Source organism: Aspergillus thermomutatus, assembly GCF_002237265.1.
Source record: "Aspergillus thermomutatus strain HMR AF 39 chromosome Unknown NODE_28, whole genome shotgun sequence".
Taxonomy (NCBI): Eukaryota; Fungi; Ascomycota; class Eurotiomycetes; order Eurotiales; family Aspergillaceae; genus Aspergillus; species Aspergillus thermomutatus.
Genome location: NW_020798076.1, coordinates 59,651 through 79,645, shown reverse-complemented (window position 1 = coordinate 79,645; position 19,995 = coordinate 59,651). Strand labels below are relative to the sequence as shown.

At 52.4% G+C, this 19,995-nt stretch overlaps 6 protein-coding genes across 6 annotated transcripts; 4 read left to right on the top strand and 2 right to left on the bottom strand.

Moving 5' to 3' along the window:
- Positions 1-2,199: 2,199 nt before the first annotated feature.
- CDV56_107137 (uncharacterized protein) lies at positions 2,200-6,472 on the top strand (the record flags this gene model as incomplete). The annotated part of the gene is made up of 5 exons (XM_026760756.1): positions 2,200-2,608; positions 2,661-2,887; positions 2,943-3,138; positions 3,281-3,514; positions 3,567-6,472. The coding sequence occupies 5 exons, from the start codon at positions 2,200-2,202 to the stop codon at positions 6,470-6,472; spliced, it is 3,972 nt and encodes a 1,323-aa protein (XP_026617143.1).
- A 552-nt stretch (positions 6,473-7,024) lies between these two features.
- Positions 7,025-9,715, bottom strand: CDV56_106988 (uncharacterized protein; the record flags this gene model as incomplete). Its single annotated transcript, XM_026760607.1, has 1 exon — positions 7,025-9,715. One exon carries the CDS (start codon positions 9,713-9,715, stop codon positions 7,025-7,027), a length of 2,691 nt encoding a protein of 896 aa, XP_026617142.1.
- A 904-nt stretch (positions 9,716-10,619) lies between these two features.
- Positions 10,620-12,365, top strand: fmqE (MFS-type transporter fmqE; the record flags this gene model as incomplete). The annotated part of the gene is made up of 5 exons (XM_026760464.1): positions 10,620-10,773; positions 10,830-11,218; positions 11,285-11,475; positions 11,535-12,026; positions 12,086-12,365. The coding sequence occupies 5 exons, from the start codon at positions 10,620-10,622 to the stop codon at positions 12,363-12,365; spliced, it is 1,506 nt and encodes a 501-aa protein (XP_026617141.1).
- Positions 12,366-13,341: 976 nt separating this feature from the next.
- On the top strand, positions 13,342-16,219 carry gprL (G protein coupled receptor family protein; the record flags this gene model as incomplete). Its single annotated transcript, XM_026760256.1, has 6 exons — positions 13,342-13,463; positions 14,588-14,875; positions 14,928-15,074; positions 15,129-15,330; positions 15,382-15,927; positions 15,977-16,219. 6 exons carry the CDS (start codon positions 13,342-13,344, stop codon positions 16,217-16,219), a joined length of 1,548 nt encoding a protein of 515 aa, XP_026617140.1.
- A 342-nt stretch (positions 16,220-16,561) lies between these two features.
- CDV56_106502 (aldehyde dehydrogenase family protein) lies at positions 16,562-18,417 on the bottom strand (the record flags this gene model as incomplete). The annotated part of the gene is made up of 9 exons (XM_026760121.1): positions 16,562-16,597; positions 16,643-16,854; positions 16,904-17,334; positions 17,387-17,602; positions 17,649-17,706; positions 17,755-17,769; positions 17,824-17,925; positions 17,978-18,032; positions 18,118-18,417. 9 exons carry the CDS (start codon positions 18,415-18,417, stop codon positions 16,562-16,564), a joined length of 1,425 nt encoding a protein of 474 aa, XP_026617139.1.
- Positions 18,418-18,722: 305 nt separating this feature from the next.
- On the top strand, positions 18,723-19,946 carry CDV56_106396 (uncharacterized protein; the record flags this gene model as incomplete). The annotated part of the gene is made up of 1 exon (XM_026760015.1): positions 18,723-19,946. The coding sequence occupies one exon, from the start codon at positions 18,723-18,725 to the stop codon at positions 19,944-19,946; it is 1,224 nt and encodes a 407-aa protein (XP_026617138.1).
- Between the last annotated feature and the right edge of the window lie 49 nt (positions 19,947-19,995).

The following is a 19,995-nucleotide window of genomic DNA, read 5'->3' as shown; positions in this document are numbered from 1 at the left end:
ACCAGGTCGTGCCGATCAGCGGATTGCTTGCTTATGTGAACGGCACTAGAAAGTAGCTTTCAAATTTGAAAACGTACCGGATCCGGACATATTGCGCCAATGTCTGATGCGGCTGATGCAAATCATGAACTGGAGGCAGCTGGGTGGACATCTTTGTCAAAGGGTCAGCTCTGCCAAATACTGGGTGGACTGCCTTCACGGCAATAGAAGTAAGGTATTGATATATATAGGGCAGTTCTGACAGGACGAATTTCGAGCTCCATCTTTAGACATCGGAGTGAGCTATCAGTCTCAATGCCCACCTTGTCACCTCCCAGTTGCCGAGAGGAAGTGATACTCTTTCCTTTTCTCTGAGACTTAGATATGCCATGTCTATCAGTGTTACATCGGGGGGATCTCAATATAGCATCGCTCCTACTTTTTCTCAGACAAATTAAGCAGAGATAAGCTTTGGAAGCTTTTGGCGCAAGGATGTATTAACACTATCAATACATAATACTCTTGGAAGTTGAGACTGATGCCCTTCATAGGCCAAACAAGCCCTGCACGGCTACGGAGTAATGTAGCTCATCTTAGGGTATTGTGTGACTCATCTTAGAAATAAGATGCTAAACAGGCCGCAATTTCACTCAAAAAGAAGAAGTATTTATTACCAGAGCTGATCTGCATTTTGAAATGCAACATACGGGTAGATAGTGAACCAGAGCTACTTTGCTTGGACTGAAGTAATGCATTCCACTGTTATTGCACATGTCCTTGGGACTGTGGACTTATTGTACAGTTCACTGTACAGCTATTCCCCGGCCGTTAAGTGAACAGGATTAGGAAACTTGGATCATTTACTGTCTTGGTAACCTGGCTTCATGTCTGTAGTATATCCCCGCACAGTGATCTATTCAGCCAGATCAATGGACAGGAACTCAGTCATGCCACCCTTCTCCGTCAACAGAGAGAGTATCTCTGAGCAGAAGGCGCTCCAAGGAAGGGAGCCACAAGAGATCAAAGACGAGTCTAAATATCTGAATCCACAGACAGCAGTTATCAATTCCTCCACCCTCATCACCGCTCAGGCAATCACTACCTCTGACCTCACCCAGAATACGCTGCCAATGGCACCGCAATTCCAGACGTGGGCTTCGACATAGGCGAATCCTACGCTGGCCTGATACCCTTCCACCCTGACTGATGAGATATGCCAGTTGTACTTTTGGTTTTGCCTGCTTCCGTCGACCTCCAACGAATGACATTCTGCGCGACGTCGTCTGAAGTACCGACCTTGAGATGTACATGATGGTGATGTTTGCTGATAATTAGTATTTCAGCGCCAGCTTCGATCCAAGGCTTTCCAAAAGATGTACGGAATTAGGAGCAATGAGTCGGACAAGGAAAGAGGGAGGGGAGCTCAATGTATGTGGCGCATGGTTGTTGCGGGATGATGTGCGTCCTCGTAGGATCAGAAAGAGGCAAAAAGGTAGGTGATTTTCAAATGTGATGCCTGCATTATATATAATGCCAAAGTGCTGACCTTTTAGTGGAATGGCGGCTCTCTTTGCTCTCGAGTATTTTAGCATGGGTATAGGGGCTTTGTCCCCCGAGGAGTGACTCAGAGAGTCCAACAAAAGTCCCATTTTCTTGTCATCACCACTACTCCTTCCTCACGAATCTTTGGGAAAGGTCAAGGCTAGCTGGATTTCAACATGGTAGCTACCAGGAAAACTCTCCTATCTGCATGACTCTCTCTTCTACGTCGGACCATATAATCATCCCAGGTCTGTTGTCATTTCTGGTATCGCCCAAAAAGGCACAATGCCTTCAGCATCATGTCTACAAGCAGACCACTCCTGGGGACCGACTTTGCCAACGCATTGTCATGGAGGGTTTGACTTTACTATCTACTTTGAACAAATCTGTGCCATCAATCTTGTTTTTGGTTTTCAGCGGTCCTCGGCTGTGGCAGCTCTGTCAAGCCCCAATAGTTATCCGCAGATCGAAGAGCCAATTCATCAAATTGGTAATACGGGATTCCCCAGCATTTATGTTGGAGTAGGACTGACACGGTCTTTCCTTTGACACTATCAGGGCACTATCACTCTCCTGATCGTTTTTCAGTTGACCCTGCTTCCCCTGTGGTCGTTGAGGACATCACTGCAAACCTCTGCTTCCATCCCAGCTGCTCTCTTCTCATTAGTTGCTGCGCTTATGCTCGCTCTTCTGTCCTATTATGAGCACCAGCGATCCCTCAGGCCGTCCACGTTGCTGAGTATTTATCTTTTCTTTTCAGTCCTGTTTGATGCCGTCCAAGCTCGATCACTATGGCTTCGCAACACCAATGCTCCGATCGCAGCGACATTCACTGCAGCGCTGGCGGTTAAATTGATCATCACAGTCCTGGAAGGACGCGAGAAACGAGCAAGTCTACAAGCACAGGGCACCAAGTTGTCACCTGAAATCACCAGCAGTATATACAATCGCACAGTTTTCTGGTGGTTGAACCGTCTGTTTCTCGCGGGTTACAAGAGTACCCTGCGCTTGAACGACTTATATCCGCTTGAACCAGATATGGCCTCAGCCAAACTAGGCGCCGCCATCGAGAATGTCTGGATGAAAAGTAAGCGGCCAAAACTGAGTGGTACAGCAGCAACAGGACTAATGTCGACCAGCCAAGCAAACTAGGCTGTATGCTCTGCTTATGACAACTGCAGTCGCACTGAAATGGCCCCTGCTCTTCCCAGTGCTCCCTCGTATCGCGCTCATTGGCTTCAAGTATTGCCAACCACTCTTGCTGGCGAGCGTAGTCAACTATGTGCAGCTCCCAGATACGGACCGTGACAGGAATGTCGGCTATGGTCTGATCGGAGCGACAGCCATCGTCTACATCGGAATTGCAGTGAGTGTACATAACTGCTAAGGAACTAAAATGGATGGCTGACCCTATCATTTAGGTGAGCACTGGACTCTACAATCTCAAAGTATACCGATCCACCGTCATGATACGCGGCTCGCTTGTGAGCATCATCTACCGCAAAACCCTGAGACTACATCTAAACGAAGCCAAATCTTCCGCCGCATTAACTCTGGCTAGTTCGGATGTGGATCGTATTGGCCTGACCGTTGAAAGTGGCCATGAGATTTGGGCCAGTAGCATTGAAACCATATTAGCCCTCGTGCTGCTGCAACGGCAATTAGGCTGGGCCAGTATTGCCCCTGTATTATTCGCTTTGCATATGTCTGAAGTCCATTGGATATCCCAAGTATCGCTTCCTGACTCTTTCTAATTCAGTGGCTACCGCCGCAAATACGCGAATCGCAAAGTATATCCCACGGCGCCAACGGGAATGGGGCGCTGCGATCCAGGAGCGGGTAACCCTCACATCATCAGTCCTCAGAAACATGAAAAGCGTCAAAATGATGGGCCTGCAGGAGACGGTTGCCCGGACGATCCAGAGGGCCAGGGTCTACGAGCTAGATTTGTCGAAGCGCTACCGGAGGTTCTTTGCGTACATGGCCATTATCTGTTGGTTCTCCTCCTAAGAGCACAAGCATATGAACTAATCCCATAACTCTAGCAACTATACCTTTGCAATTTTCCGCACCGTTCGCTTTTGTGATCTATATATATGGCGTCAAATCACACCATGGACATGATTCCGTTGCAGCACAGATCTTCGCCTCACTTTCACTGACCCAGCTGCTCGCCACACCATTGCAAAAGGTCTTCTCTTCCATTCCGTCATTTGCTGGGACACTCGGTTCCTTCACTCGTATCGAGGCTTACCTTCGGCTTGACGATCGTGTCGATGGCAGGGATACCGGCCTTGCAAGTAGTCGAGAAAGCTGGAAGGAGTCAATTCTAAGCGAAAGCCAGCTTGAATTGGGGAACTTGCGAATGAGAGGGAGAATCACGGCTATCGGTAAACATGCAATTTCAGTGCATGAGGCAGACATTGCCTACTCAGCGGACTCACATCTAATACTCCACAAGCAGAGCTTTGAAATCCGCAAAGGCCTCTTAAATGTAGTCATCGGCCCTGTGGGCTGTGGAAAGACCACGCTGCTCAACGCCCTCCTCGGCGAGATGACGATTTCCAGTGGCAAAGTGATGGTAGATGATTCTCCAACTGCCTATTGCCAGCAAACGCCTTGGCTTATCAACGCCTCTGTCAAAGAGAACATCCTGAATCAATCCCCGTACGACGAAACTTGGTATAACAGGGTGGTTTGGTCCTGCGCACTGATTGAAGACATTGAACAACTACCTGATGGAGATGATACTACTGTTGGAAGCCGGGGAACCAGTCTAAGCGGTGGACAGAAGCAGCGGCTGGCCCTGGCTAGGGCAGTCTACGCTCGAGCACCATTGGTCGTCTTGGACGATACCTTGAGTGCTCTCGATGTGCGAACGGAGAAATTGGTGTTTGATCGTCTACTGTCCAAAACGGGACTCTTCCAGCAACTTGGAGCGACGGTCATCCTGGTCACCCACTCAGTGCAGCATCTTCGATCGGCGGACAATATCATTGTATTGGATTCAAAAGGACATATTGAACAGCATGGCTCATTCAGAGAGCTAAGTGGCCGAGAGGGACCAGTCCGACGCCTGTTAGCTGATTGCCCTCCAAACAAATCCAGGGCAGAAACCCACAGTTTGGAACCGGCTTCAGATACATTCTCTTCAAGCCAAGATCAAAAGGGAGCAAATCCGGCATTTTCGCGTGCTGCTGGTGCCCCAGGCGTAAAAAGGAAGCCTATCTCCGATTCAGCTGTCTTGATGTATTACTTGAAGTCCATCGGATGGTATCGTGCCTCGATATTTCTCCTCACAAGCCTGGCGTATGTGATCTGCACCAGCTTCACCCAGATCTGGGTCCAGTGGTGGACCGAATCTGAGAATCCCAATAATGGGTCCTTCTTAGGGGTCTACTTTGCTCTGGCTGTCGGAGCCATTGTGAACTATAGTTCGAGCATCTGGTGCATGATGATCTCTATCGTGCCCATTTCAGCGGCAAAACTGCACTGGCAGCTCCTTGATTCCGTTCTTCATGCGCCCATGTCATTCTTCTCGTCCGTAGACTCGGGGATTACCCTAAACCGATTCAGTCAGGACATGTCGCTGATCAACAGTCGCCTGCCTGTATCCACGATGCAGGCAACGCCGATGGCTTTCCAAGCGCTAGCACAGATTGCCCTCATAGCCGTCGGGTCTACCTACCTGGCCGTTGCGATTCCCTTCTGCCTCGGTACTACCTGGGCCCTACAACGATTCTACCCTCGGACATCGCGACAGCTTCGCTTACTGGACCTGAAGCTGAAATCTCCATTGTTCTCAAGCATCTCCGAGACCCTCGAGGGTCTCCCGACGATCCGCGCGCTTGGCTGGCAGGAGAAATTCGAACGACGTAATCAGGAACGGCTGGACGCCTCGCAGCGTCCAGTCTACCTCCTCTACTGCATCCAGCGCTGGCTGAATTTTGTCCTTGATCTGATCGTCGCAGCACTGGCTATTCTGCTGGTCAGTCTGGCGACTCAGTTGCCGAGTAGCACAAGCGGGGGCCGTCTGGGAGTGGCGATGCTCAACATCCTCGGTTTCAGCCGGAGTCTGTCTCAATTCATCTTCTTCTACACGGACTTGGAGACGTCGTTACAAGCGGTTTCCCGTGTGAAGGAATTTGTGGAAACGACCCTCTCGGAAGAAGCGAGCCCTGGGTCACGGACTCCGCCGCCGGAAAACTGGCCTGCTCGCGGCGCGGTGGAGTTTCGAGATATCAAGGCTTCATATGCTAGTGACATGAACCGCAACGTTCTGAAGAATCTCTCCCTTGCCATCCAGCCCGGACACAAGGTCGGAATATGTGGCCGGACAGGAAGCGGAAAGTCCTCCTTTCTTTGTGCTTTGTTCCGCATGATTGAACTCCAGAGTGGCAGCATTACTATTGATGGAATTGACCTCGACAGCATATCCCGGCAGGAGGTGCGTTCACGGTTAATTGCGATTCCACAGGATCCATTCTTGCTCCCCGGAACAGCCCGTTTCAATGCGTCGCCGGGCGAAACAGTCGCAGACGACCGGATCATAAAAGCCCTCGAGAAAGTCGGGCTGTGGGAGCACATTCAGAAGCGCGGTGGCCTTGACACCGATATTGATATTCTTGCTCTGTCACATGGCCAGCAGCAGCTCTTCTGCCTTGCGAGGGCAATGCTGAGGCCCGGCACTATCCTCGTACTGGACGAGGCAACCAGTAATGCTGACTGGGGAACCGATGAGGTCATGCAACGGGTTATTCGGGAGGAGTTTGCGAACAAGACTATTGTCACTGTTGCGCATCGCTTGAGAACAATTCTGGACAGTGATTTGGTGGTAGTGCTGGGTCAGGGATGTATCCTCAAGGCAGGTCATCCGGGGGAACTGCTGGCGAGTCCAAGTCGATTTCGGGAATTGTGCAGTGCTCAAGGGATCACCATTGACAGCATCTGATGTATCAAGGTTTCCTGCGAAGCCTTTGACGAGCACCTGCTGAACGCAAAGGCACTGCCAGAGTATGTGATATATTGTCTTCTTGGGTCGCGCGTGGAAATCAGAACCGTCAACAGAAGGGAGATAGACCAGGCAGAGTACTGAGGGCACGGAGTACATAGAGAGAGAGAGGATTTCTAGCATAACAGTCTGAAAAATAGAATCTGTCCAGTCCGTGTGGCGGTCATAGTAGGTAACCACGTTTCCTTCAGCACTGACGAGTAGTGTAACACCTACCATCATTAAATCCAAACAGCCATTTGGCATATAACTGAACAATGGAACTGTTTAGGCATGCTCTTCTGGATCTTCTAGGATTGTGAGAGCGCTATTCACCCTCGATTGAGTCTGCCCATTGCCTGAGTGCTTAACCGACTCATTATCCAATAGATCCTCGCAATGCACTAGGGCGTGGAACAGAAGGGCAGTATAGTACGTTAGATAATTCGAGTACCTATTCTGGTTTTACAAATGACTGAACAGACGTGAATCATCGCAGAGAGACACCACCTGTTACCATCCATGCGGCAGAACCTCATCCTCTGGTAGTATGTCGTCCGGAGGTCTGAACGGCGGCTGCAACGCTCTAACGGGCCATTCCTGGGGACGATAGTCGACTTCCCATGTTCTCTGCCCTGACCCAACAACAATCAAGTCCGACGAGCCCGGTAAACGGACCTGGCACTTTGTATTAGGCGGCACGACCACCTCCAGCCAGAATCGCTGTTGTTTGCCCTCGTCCTTGATCTCCCACCTAACACGGCAGTCTCCGTACACGCTCCGGTACTCTGCCTCCGCCCATTGTAGGTTTCCCCCCGGGACAGGCTCAACCCTAAACACCCTCCAGCCTGGCTCCATGGGTTTAAGCCCAGCGATAGTCTGATGCATCCAGCTAGCCACCGCGCCCAAGGCGTAGTGGTTGAAACTAGTCATGTCGCCCGGGTTGATGCGGCCGTCGGGCAGCATGCTGTCCCAGCGTTCCCACACGGTCGTGGCGCCCATGGTAACCGGGTAGAGCCAGCTGGGGAATTCGCGGTGCAGCAGCATGCGGTAGAAGACGTTGGACATGCCGGCCTTGGTCAGCGCGTGGCCTAGGTATGGTGTCCCCGCGAAACCGGTGGAGATCTTGAAGCGGCTTCGCTGGCGGATGAGGAGGGAGAGGCGCTCGGCCGCGTGCGTCTGTTGTTCGGGGGTGGGGAGGAGGTTGAATTGGATGGCGAGCGCGTAGGCCGTCTGCGTATCGCATGCAAGGCGTCCGGAGGGAGTGAGATATTCGTGTGCGAATGCGTCGCGCAGGTCGGCGGTCTGCTTCTGGTAGAATGCCTGCTCCTCTGGAGGGGCGTTCAATGTGGCGGCGATGCGCGCCATCAGCGTCGTGACGTGTACTAGGAAGGCGTCGCAGACAAGGTACATATCTGTCATGGCGTTGGAGGGGTCGTCGGCGGGGGCGCTGGGGTCTAGCCAGTCGGCCAGTTTGTGGCCTGCCTGCTTCCATAGACCAGAAGTCGAGCGAGGAATTGCATTTAGCCAATCCTTCATGCTCTGGTAATGCCGTTGCAGCAGGTCGATGTCTCCCAATGCTAGGTACAGAGCCCACGGCAGCATGACGGCCACGTCGCCCCAGACTGCTTCGGCAGATTTTCCAGGGCCAAAATCTCCGAGAATATACGGGATGACCAGCGGTACGACGCCATTCGCAGCATTCTGCTCCACTATCATATCCTTCATCCATGACGATAACATGCCGCTGACGTCGAAGAGGAAGGAAGCGGTGTCGCCAAACATGTTGATATCACCAGTCCAGCCAAGTCGCTCGTCGCGCTGGGGACAGTCTGTCGGGATGCCCACAAAATTGCCTCGCATGCTCCACACGATATTTTCATGCAGCCGATTGAGCAGGGGATTCGAGCAGCGGAAGTGTCCGGTGCGTTGCATGTCTGAATGAATCACTACCCCGACAATATCCTGGGCTGTAAGAGGAGACTCTGCGGGCCATCCGTCCACCTCGACGTATCGGAACCCATGAAAAGTGAACTTGGGCTCCCAGGAAATTGGCCCTTTACCGTCGAGGATGAGCGTATCGACGCATCTGGCAGACCGCAGGGGACGAACCCCGATCTCGCCATCCTCAAGTACTTCTGCGTGCCGGAAGCGAATGGTTGTCCCCGCGGGTCCGGATACTGATCTGACCCTTATCCAGCCGACGAAATTCTGGCCGAAATCCAGAATAGTCTTCCCGGAAGGAGATGGGATGATTTCTCGCCCGGCCAGCTCCTGCGTCTGCCGAATCGGCGGACCGTCGGGCGCAGTGAGGTGCGTCATGGAATAGCCGGGGACCGTTTGGACCGGCTTCCATACTGTGTGCGCTGAGTGCCTCTCACGAGCATCATATATCTCGCCGTCGAGCAGGCCAGCTTCAACAATCGGCCCGTGAGCCCACACCCAGTCCGGATTCGTCCCCGTCCGTACAATCATGCCATCATCCAATTCGACAAGCACGAGAGCGATCAGCCCCATCCGTGAACCGTACAGGTTGTGCTTGCGGAGAAAAGCCAGGGATCCGCAGAACCATCCCTCAGCCACATCGACCTCGATCTGGTTCTCCTGCCCAGCGAGCAACTGGGGTCCAATCTCGTACGTCTGATAGATCAATCGTTCCTGGTACGAGGTCCACCCTGGCGCAAGAAGCTGTTCCCCTATCCTAGACCTATTGAGACGCGCCTCGTAGATGCCATGCGCCGTGATATACAGTCGTGCGCGCTTGACGGCAGCACCCTCGGGCAGCACCAGTTGGCGCCGGAAGATGACTGGCCGATGCTTCCCCGGCACGGTCTCGGTAGATTGATTCGGCTCGATCAACTGGCATCCGCTCCAGTCATCTGAGCGCAACAGGCCGGCCTCAATCACCAGCGGTGATGACCAGTCACTGCATGAGCTGGCGGTGCCGCCTACTCGCACTCGGACTTCGACCCGCTCTCGTGACGACAACGGTCGGAATGGCCACGGGACGAGTCGAGACTGTGATGACTCGATCGTTGCAGACGATGGTGTTCCATGATCGTGTTTGACCTCAAGCTCGTAGCTGCTCTGCTCCCAGTCCTCCTCGTCGCCGGCAAAGCTCCAGGAAATGCGTGGTCGGGCTTCACCAATGCCGATAGCGTCGGGCTCGTGGTGCTCGGCCCATACCTGTGTGATGCGCACCATCTTTGCAAGTAAGTCAGTACGTGACACAGAGATGCAGTCAACTTTCACAATTGCCTGCAATCGACTGTCAGAATTATTTCATCGGGCCTTGTTGCACGTCACTGCCTAGTCATGCGGGATATCCAGGACGGCACGTGGCCGGTAGACAGACAGAGCGTCCACTTCGGCGTCCGCCGTCCACTTATATCGGCAATTCCGACACAAGCTGCCGAGACTGATGGATGCAGATTCTTCATAACTTGAAATGAACTCTCGTTGCTGAGGTTTCGTGGATGTTCATTTGGAATCCGCAGCGTGAGGACATAGCGACGTGAGACGTGTGTTGACAGCATTCCAGCTCCCTACGTAGGGTTCTGTAATCTCTACCGACATCATTTCTCCTCCATTGGAGGTAGTAATGTGTAATTATAGCGGTGAACAAATGGTCCTGGCCTATCATTGCCTGATAATTAGAGTGCCTGCTAATCCTGTCCGTCTTGGTTGTCTTTCTCATGTTGTGGAAGGCCGTTGATGCAGAGTTCTATGGCACGGCAACTCATTGATGGCCAACATCCACTCAAAATCATGTTTGAGTCTATTGTATGTCGGTTCAAAGATACACCGGCCTCTCTCCGTATCCCTCCATGTCTGGTAGAAGTTGTCTTGCCGGTGACTACCGCTAGACGAACAGAGTTTACAGTCCACTTCCCCAGGCGAACCGTCCACAGCGCCACAGATCAACATTTTCGGACAGACTCAACATGCGGGGATTAGCATGGAAAATCTGGGGGTTGCATCAGGTTGACAGAGCTATATCATGCGATGCTAACACTGCGGGTTTCCTGATGTGTGACCAGTCTGCTCTATACGACAAACCTGCAACCAACTCAGTGGTCGTTGTGTCTCCAGCAACAGCACCGCCAACATGCCCGAGGACAAGGTCGAAGCCATCGAACATGTCGAGTCCAGTCATCATGATGTCAAGGTCCACCAGGAGGCGATTGAGGAATTCCTTCGTGCGGAGAAGGAGATGACGACCTGGCAGGCCGTCAAGACGCATCGGCGCCTGCTGCTCTTTGGTGCGTCCCTTTGCATTGATCGTGTCTGTCCTACTCCAGTGCGGCTGCTTACCGAGTCAATTATCTAGCCGTTCTCCCCTTCATTTGTGCGAGTAACTATGGCTACGATACTGTCTCCAATGGTTCCAGCATTGCCATGCCCGCTTTCATCATCTCCTTTGGCGCCGTGGATCATGCCACAGGGTCTATGTATCTGCCATCCATCTGGACGTCGCTCTGGACCTCCATGACCAACCTTGGCCAGGCCTTGGGCTCTCTGATAGCCGGTTTTCTCGCCGAACGCATCGGTCGTCGCTGGACAGCCGTGTCACTTGCCATGCTTTCTATCGTGGGCACCTTTATTCTCTTCTTTGCCTCCACCAGAGGCATGTTACTGGTTGGCAAGACGATGAACGGAGCTGTTGTGGGAGGACTGATGGCGATCGGAACCACGTACGCCGCTGATGTACGACATCCCTTTGTTATGACTTGATTTGATTAGGAGAAGTGCTAAGAATTATTCTGCTGGTAGATTGCTCCCATCAAGCTCCGTGGTGCTCTCCTGCAGGCCATCGTCTTCTTCGGCGTGGCCATGCAGGGCGTGAGCTTGGGAATCGTGCGCGCCTTCATCCTCGATATGAGACCGCTTGCCTGGAAAATTGTCTTTGGCATTCAATGGGCTTTTGCCGGCTTGGTCTTGATTGCTGTTCTCCTCGTGCCCGAGTAAGTTCCCATCCTGCCTCGCCGGTTTCTGATGCCGCATCTAAGACCTCCGTCCCTAGATCTCCCATCTTCTACGTGGCACACGGAAAGCATGATAAGGCCCAAAGCGCACTCAGACGCTTACACGGCAGTGCCGACCCATACCTCCACACACGCTACCAGGCGATCGTCCATGCGCTCGACGAGGAGCGGAAGCAGCAGTCCGAATCGGCTTCCTGGACCGAGCTCTTCAAGGGCTCCAATCTCAAGCGGACCATCACCATTGGGTTCATCATGTTTAGCACAAGCGCCATCGGCGTGCCCTTCCTCACGCAGAACATCTATTTCCTCATCACCGTCGGCCTGAACGTCACCAGCGTTTTCGACATCGGTATCGGCGGTTTCTTCCTCGGCTGTTTCTTCGTAATGCTCGGCTGGCTCTCAAACGAGAGGATCGGTCGCCGGAGACTCTGGTTCTGGGGTTTGATCGGCAACTTTCTCTGCATGGTGACCATCGGTGCCTTGGGATTCAGCACGAAGAAGGCGAGCCAGTTGGCCATTGCCGTGATCATGTAGGTCTTCCCCGATTCAAACCACCACAGACACTGTCTAAATATTCATCTCCATGCAGGAACGTCCTCATCTCATACGGTGTATACGCCACGGTTGGTGTAGCCTGGACCATCTGCCCCGAGATCTCGTCGCTCCGGCTCCGGCAGTACTCGCAGTCTGTTGCCTTCATTGTGGGCGCCATCGGCGGTTGGCTGTTCAACTTCATCACCCCGTACATGTACAACGTCGATTCTGGCAATCTCGGCGCGAAGACCGGGTTTGTGTATGCCGGGTTGACGGTGGTCGTCACCGTTATCTCTTGGTTCCTCGTTCCCGAGACGGCAGGCCTCAGTGTTTAAGACATTGACAGGGCATATGAGATGAGAACCGCACCACGGCACTTCAGGTCCTCCAAGACGGCAGTCGGTGAAGAGAGTGGACATTGATAGGCTACATAATATATGTCATGATCTCTCTATCTGCAATGTGGCTCCCTCACCACTGCCGAATTTGGCCGCGGATTTGGTTGGAACAGGTACTGCCTGGAAGAGGAATCGCTGAAGAATCCATATTGCTTTTCTCGTTCATCGACCACATACGAGCGTTGATTTTGCTCTTGGCAGAGAATCGATAGGCTTCTGAATCGCCACATAATTATAACGCCGATATATATAAATATCTAGCACATTCTAATATTGAAATCCGCCCAGAAGTTCACAAAAGGTTTTCACGAGTAATGTAGACCTCAGAATGTTAGATTACCAGCCTTTCCAAATGAAAATAATCTCGACACAGGGCGATGGACGGTATTGGCAGCAGGCAAGGAAAGGTGTAAAGATCTAGCCCGGTGGCCAGACTATCCTGTGCACTCCTATTGGATCTGGTTTCTCGAGATATTGCATCTCGAGGAAGGTCGAAATCCTTGCTATCTGCATGGTATAGACAACGTAACCTTCTAGAACATAATAAGGAAGAGCTAGCATTGATGCATTGGTTCCTGAAAAACCGGCATACTTTAGGAAACAGGCCATGGGATGATATTGGCAACTTTGAGGAGATTCTGAGACAGTTTCTAGGAAGATGAATGGAACCATGGCCCGAGGATCTACGGAGTAGTATGGGAACTTGCAGGGATGGCCGTCTGGTGTATATCTCTTCTTGGAAATAGACTCGATTCCGATTGAGGCGTTCTCCGTCTTCTGCAGGACGCACCGTCAAGGATTTAGAAATGAGAAAGTGTCACGGGCCAAAAGTCAAAAAAGCAAAGGGCATACTGTGAGGGAGCCCATATAATTATCAGAACTGTTCTGCCAGTATCCTGCACATAGGCAGGAAATGGAATCCCCCGCTCCTGAGCCCTTGGCTTCGCTTCATCTGAGTCGCCATGGTATCCACAATCCACCACTGCCTCCGCAATACTCGTCCAACGACGATCGATGCTATAGGAAGCCTATGGGGTATGTAGATAGCTGCTTACACATCCCTCTACAGTGATGAAGAGCCACAGTCCTCCTGGCCAGCCGGGCGCCGAGGACGAAGACATAAGTGATTCACGAGATCTACGACCCTGCCTCCAGGGAACACAAGCCTTGGCGTTCCTTCTTGCTCTGCGGACATGAGAGGAGCCCTTGGAATACTTGATCTGAGTTGCAGCTTCTGTTTTATCACCGACGGGAGCAGATATGCCCCTTCAATACACGATTCGGGAATGATATCATCGGAGTGGCAGGGTCCGGTTAAAGGTTATGCCTCATAAACACTCTTCATATTTGGCCATGGCAAGCAGTCTCATTTGATCAGCGGCCCTTGCAAAATATATCGATGCCCTTTGTTTTGAACAAAACGGTCATCCGTCTATGGCGCAGAGCAAGGGCTTCTCCGGTATGGAGCCCTTGCATATCGCGCTGCGATAACTTGATGGACGTTAGCTGCACATTATCAATAGTCCTGTGCTACATTTCTCAGTCGGTGGGCTCGATTTGAACCCGAATAATGTGGCGACAGTCTGAATCCACAGGCAAAATTCAGTGCTCGCAGCTAAGGACTGATTACGCTCCTGAGTAAGGACCAGGTAGATACAGTGTCCCCTCCCTTTCGGCCATTATAGGTTCGATGCAGCCCGGAACGTAACTCCGAAGCAATACGGCCGGAATATGGTGATAGTAGGCGTGGGGGGTCTCAAGGAATGTGAGAACGACGTTTTTGGCAGAGGTTATACGGGCAGCATTGCGAGCAGGCAAGGGATGATCTGCGACCCAGTGAATAGAATTCGGTGAACTACAGCAGATCCCGAGGCATGACGCATTTTTGAGTTTGTGGGCCAGTCGAAGATCTCACTAGGATCCAGACATGGTAATCGACGCATCATACTCACGATCCTCTCATAGGACAACAGCCCAATTATTATGTCTCTTTCGCCCGTTCAGCAGCTGCGGATAGGCTTCTAACTCAGCTACTTTTACCTTTCAGAAACATACTCCCTGGTAATGACAATTTGCGTTACTTTATCAACGTGGCATTGCACGGAAGCGACAGGGAAAACTCTATCAGCCTTCCGCTGATCCGGACATCTCGGCTCCAGCGTCATTCTTCGCACCGTGCACTATGACAATGACTTTGCAATAGTACAGGAATTCTACAAGGATGGCCGTGTAGATGTCTTGGAGGGAGCTTGTATGTCTAGCATCAGAAAGGCTGAGCTATCCGAGTTGTTCCATCGATCGGCCTATGGGCCTCGATTCAGTCTTTTCTTTTTTGCGCCGAGTCTCGGTAGGTTCATGACGAGGCGGGACCTCAATGTACGAAGAAAGCAGGCAGCTCAGTCGGCATCAGCAATCTGTGTTGACGATCATCGAGCGCGTATGCTCATGTCTGTCTGTGACTGCCTCGTTTATCGTGATTGCGACATTTCTCAGCTCCAGGGAGTTTCGCAAACCAATCAATCGCTTGATCTTCTATGCCTCATGGGGCAATATCATGTCAAATGTTGCGACTCTCATCGATGAGTCCAGTCTGCAGGGTGGGTCGGAAGGCTCCCTGTGCCAGTTCCAGGCATTCATGATTCAGTGGTCAGTCAACGCTCGTGATATGGCAGGACTCGTTCACTGATACCGGTCTGTAAGGTTCTTGCCAGCGGACTCTCTGTGGGCGCTCGCCATGGCTTGCAATGTGTACCTGGCCTTCTTCAAGCATTACGATACCAGGCGTCTAGGGATGCTCGAGTGGAAGTATCTGCTTTTCTGTTACGGACTGCCGTTTATCCCTGCGTTTATATATCTCTTTCTCCGCTCCGAGACGAGGGGAAAGGTATACGGTGATTCTGTGGTAGGTCTTGTTAAAACACTTCTTGGAGATGTCAATATTTATCGTGATCAGTTATGGTGCTGGGTCTCGTTGCCGTGGGATTTTCTCCAGATAGCCCTATTCTACGGACCAGTCTGGTTCATTGTCTTGCTCATCCTCGCCATCTACATCCGTGTCGGTTTCACCATCTGGCAACAAGGACGCGAACTGAGCAATCTCGCTACGCCAGACTTCGCACATGCGACAAACACCACCTCGTCGGGGGATGTTGAACTCCATCAAATACTACAACCAGTGCCCCTTGATAGCTTCCGGCGGGACTCAAACGGAGAGCAGAGCCCTGCTACTTCTGCCCCTACTTCTTCCCATCTTCACGTTTCTCCCGAGAACTGGTCTACTCAAAGTCACGCCGGTCCCCCAAACGCACCTCCTAGTCCTGCATGCTCTGCTTCCTCCAATATCTCTCCTGGAACCTGGACTATAGCCAGCCCCCGCAACTACGACCTAGACCACGCCGATACCCTCCACCAGCCCGATCCCGGCTCGCACAATATCTCGGCCTCCCAAGCGTACTTCAAATATGCCGTTCTCTTCTTTGCGGCATTAATCGTCACATGGGTACGTGCTTGGCCCTCTATCATTCTGCAAATCTACTGACATGGCGTAGGTCCCTTCATCCGCCAACCGGGTTTATGCGCTTGCCAAGTCCAATCACTATGACTTCGGCCTGAGCTGTGCCTCGAGCTTTGCTCTTCCTCTGCAGGGATTCTGGAATAGCCTTATCTATATTACCGTGTCTTGGCAGGCGATTCTGACCTGGTTTCGACATGTTGGGGCGCAGGCGCGGCGCACTTCGAGTGCTACACTCCGACCTTTGAAATTTTCCTTGCGTCATTTGAGTCGGGGTTGACTGGAGTTATGAACTGTGGATCAGCCATTCGACGTGCTAGATCTGATATCGAATATACCCCATACAACGGCAGAGGTATGGTGCTGCTCACTGTGCCATAACATGATAGCACCATATGCAGTCATACTTCTAAGGGTCCGAGCAAGCTGTAAAAGAGCGGTCATCCCTGGCAGGATGCGGTGTCAGTGCTGTCAACGCTAGCCCTGGGTGACTCCTTCGTTTTCGTCGTCGGGGATGGTTGGGAGATTATCTACCCGACTACAACACAAGAGCACAGTAAAAATCCAGGTAGCTACAAGCATAAGGTACGTAATTGTCAAAGGCAGTCTCTCACATTAGTAGTTACGAAGATGCTCTGTATTTTACCACGGACTTCACCTGACAGTATTCAATCAGCCCCATTAGACCATACTCTGCACCTACTCCACTCTCCTTATGGCCCGAGAATGGTACTCGGGGATCAGGACGCGAGGGCCCATTGATAAAGACCGTTCCCACATCTAGACAGTCCGCGATTCGCTGGGTGGTCTCTGCATGTTCGCCCCATACACTTGCACTCAATCCGGTTGACGTGGAATTGGCGGCGGCAATTACCGCGTCGGTATCAGAAAAGGGCATGCATGGGATGATGGGTCCTGGCATGTCTTGTCAGTGTTCATCCTCCCTGAATTTCGGCCCACCCACCAAACTGTTCATCAGTGACCAGCAGAGAATCTGCCGGAGGATTATCTACAATCATCGGCCAGAGAAAGAAACCAGACTCGAGGGATTGTCGCGCGAGATCCTCCTCTGCTGTAGGAGGTTGATCCAAGGAAAAGTTGCACCCTTCCCGTCGGCAACTTTCGATCAGGTCTCTTAGTTTCTGGTACTGCGCCTCGTTCTGAATTGGGCCCAAGACGGTGGCACCATCAACCGGAGAGCATCCGACCGTCACCTGGGACCTGGTAAATTCCACCAGGGCTCGAAGGAAGCGCTCATAAATGGACTCGTGGATATAGACGCGCTTGATCGCAATACATGACTGACCGGAATTCCACCACGCACCCATGGCGACCTGCGGAGCCACTTTTTCGATGTCAACGTCCGGCAAGATGATGGCGGCATCATTTCCTCCTCTGCCTCGGTCAGCCTGAATTGGCGGAATGTGCAGAGACAGTGGGTACCAACAGCTCTAATGTCACCTTCTTGAGCGTCTTTGCCGCGGCCTGCATGATCCTCTTCCCGGTGGGCGTCGAACCCGTAAAGGAGATATGGGCAATGCCAGGGTGATCTACCAGAAGAGGCCCTAGCCGGCCATCATCCGCCAGCACTTGCACAACGCCGGGAGGGAAGATGGACTGCGCCAATTCTATACACTTCAGGGTCGTGTATGGTGTGGAGAGTCTGCAACACTTAGTCTCGGCTCCATCATCAAAAGCAATTCCCTTACGCAGGCTTCACAATTACACAATTCCCGACTGCCAGCGCCGGGGCGATCTTGCCAAATGCTGTCTTGGTCAGCTCCTTTCACACCACACTCATTATGTCAGTCTCACATAGCATGATTGGATCTGTGAAACAATTGTCAGCAGGTTGTCCTGAGGATCAATAAGCAAGTAACTTACAATTCCATGGACAGATGGCCGCCACCACCCCTCTTGGCTCATACCTGATGGTCACTTGCTTGTCTTCATCCTGCAGTACCTGATGAGGGAGAACAAGCGACGCTATGTCCATCAGCTTGTCTCTTCCCGTCAACTGTGTCGTTCTCTCACTCACCTGGATAACGAAGCCAAAGGACGGACCAATGGACCTCAATCTGCGCGATATCCTTCTATTATAGCTATCAGCAGCGTTTACTCGGCAGAAGCCCGATAGAGTTGGCAGCTTGACACAAATAGTATGAACTTGCAACTCACCGTTCGACCAGTTTCGGCCTGGAGCAGCGCCGTAAATTCAGGGGCCAACTGCAGGAAGGCATCGGCGAATCGGTTGAGCAGTTGCACACGGGTGCTGTACTCGGTGGCGGACCACTTGGGAAAGGCTTTTTGTGCGGCACGAACGGCCTCATTGACATCCTCCTCTGTGGCAATGGGAACATCCCACAATGGCTTTCCTGTTGCTGGGTTGATGCCGTGGTGCAAGCGGGACGACCCCCGCCGCTCACCGTCAAGGATATTCCAGAAAGAGTCGAACGATATGTCCGTGCTGTTGGCCATGGCTCTTGCGGGGTATCGAATTGTTACAAAGCTGCTTTTTCCGTCACTGGGATGTCCATCGCGTCCAAGCGTGGTATTAAGCTTTGATGGTGGATCGGCGTATTTCGGCGGTTTCGGTGGACGCCATGTGGTTCACAATCGGGCAATTCTCCCTCTCGCGTGGCTTACCGGGATGCGGCTGAAGATTGGATCAGATCCCTAGAGACGATGGCATGACTCATTCCGGTTTATGTCAAAATTGGCCATGATCCGCGCAAGATTAGCGGGAGAAGCAACCACAGTTACAACCATAACCGGTTTATTCCATGGCTCTTTTCATCCTAAGGCTTATTGTCGCGGCCGTCACTGCCAGGATCACCATGGCCAGTGCCAGTAATGCTGCCCCGTCAGCAACAGCGTCCATCGCGCTGCCCATGCAGTCATCGGCGCTAGGTCCACTTTTCAACATCACTGTCGGAACACCTCCGCAGCCACTGACCGTGTTGAGCGACTGGACCTGGATGTCTCTGTTCACCCGCTCTGCACACTGCGAGGGAAGCTACAACGTCACCGCGTGCATTCCACCAGGCCAGCAATGGTACAATGAGCGCCAGTCGACCACCTTCCACAATACCAGCTATGACGCCACGGCGTGGGAAAACACCAGCTTCCTTCCCGGCTACCCTTTCGCGGTGACCTACGGGCAGGACAGGGTGTGCATGGGCGAGATTTGCTCCAACGAGACGGTGTTCCAACTCTCCAACTTCAGTATCACCATTCCCGACGTCGTCCCATTCGGTGGCATCTTCGGCCTCGCGCCCGTCCTGCCCGGTCTAAACGAGACTTTCTTCCCGGCATCCTACCAAGCCTATCTGGGGGGACGCTTGGGTCCCCAGGTCGGCTTCCATTCTTGCGCGGCCTTGTCCTCCACGGACACCTGCGGCGGAGGCGATATGCAAGCCGTCCTCGGGGGCACCGCCGGCCCGGATGTATATGACCCGGCGGACCTAGTTTGGTTCGATGTCGAAGCGGAAGACTGGCTCTCTGAGAGTGCTCCGTTGAATGTGCGGCCGGCCCGCAGCAATTTCTGGGCTGTCCAATGGACGGGGATGTGGATCGGCGAGGAGAGTCTACCGCTGGCCCAATCCACCACAACGGGGGGTTGTGAGAACATGCCCCTGGCGGTTTTCGATGAAGGGTCCGAGGGATATAGAGCCCCGGTACCTGCAGCGGCCTTGGATACGTTTCTGAGCGCGACAAACGCCACCGTGTCAGGCTCGACGTATTCGCTTCCATGTGATATTGATCAAGAGGGCCTTCCGACCCTGAGATACGAATTGCAAGGCAAGCACAACTATACTATCCTCCCTTCGGAGTACGTCACGCGCAGCGATGAGGGATGCGAGTTGAGGATCCGGGCGTGGGATTTCGAGAGCAATGGGCCCATGGCACTATTTGGACAGGCTTTTCTGGGACGGCTCTACATTGTTCTTGACTTTGCAAGATTGCAAGTTGGTTTGACTCCATTGAGAGAGGAGTTGTTTGTATAATTCTAATTTTTATTTTCCTATTTTTTCTGGGGAGGCATGCCGCCGTTTG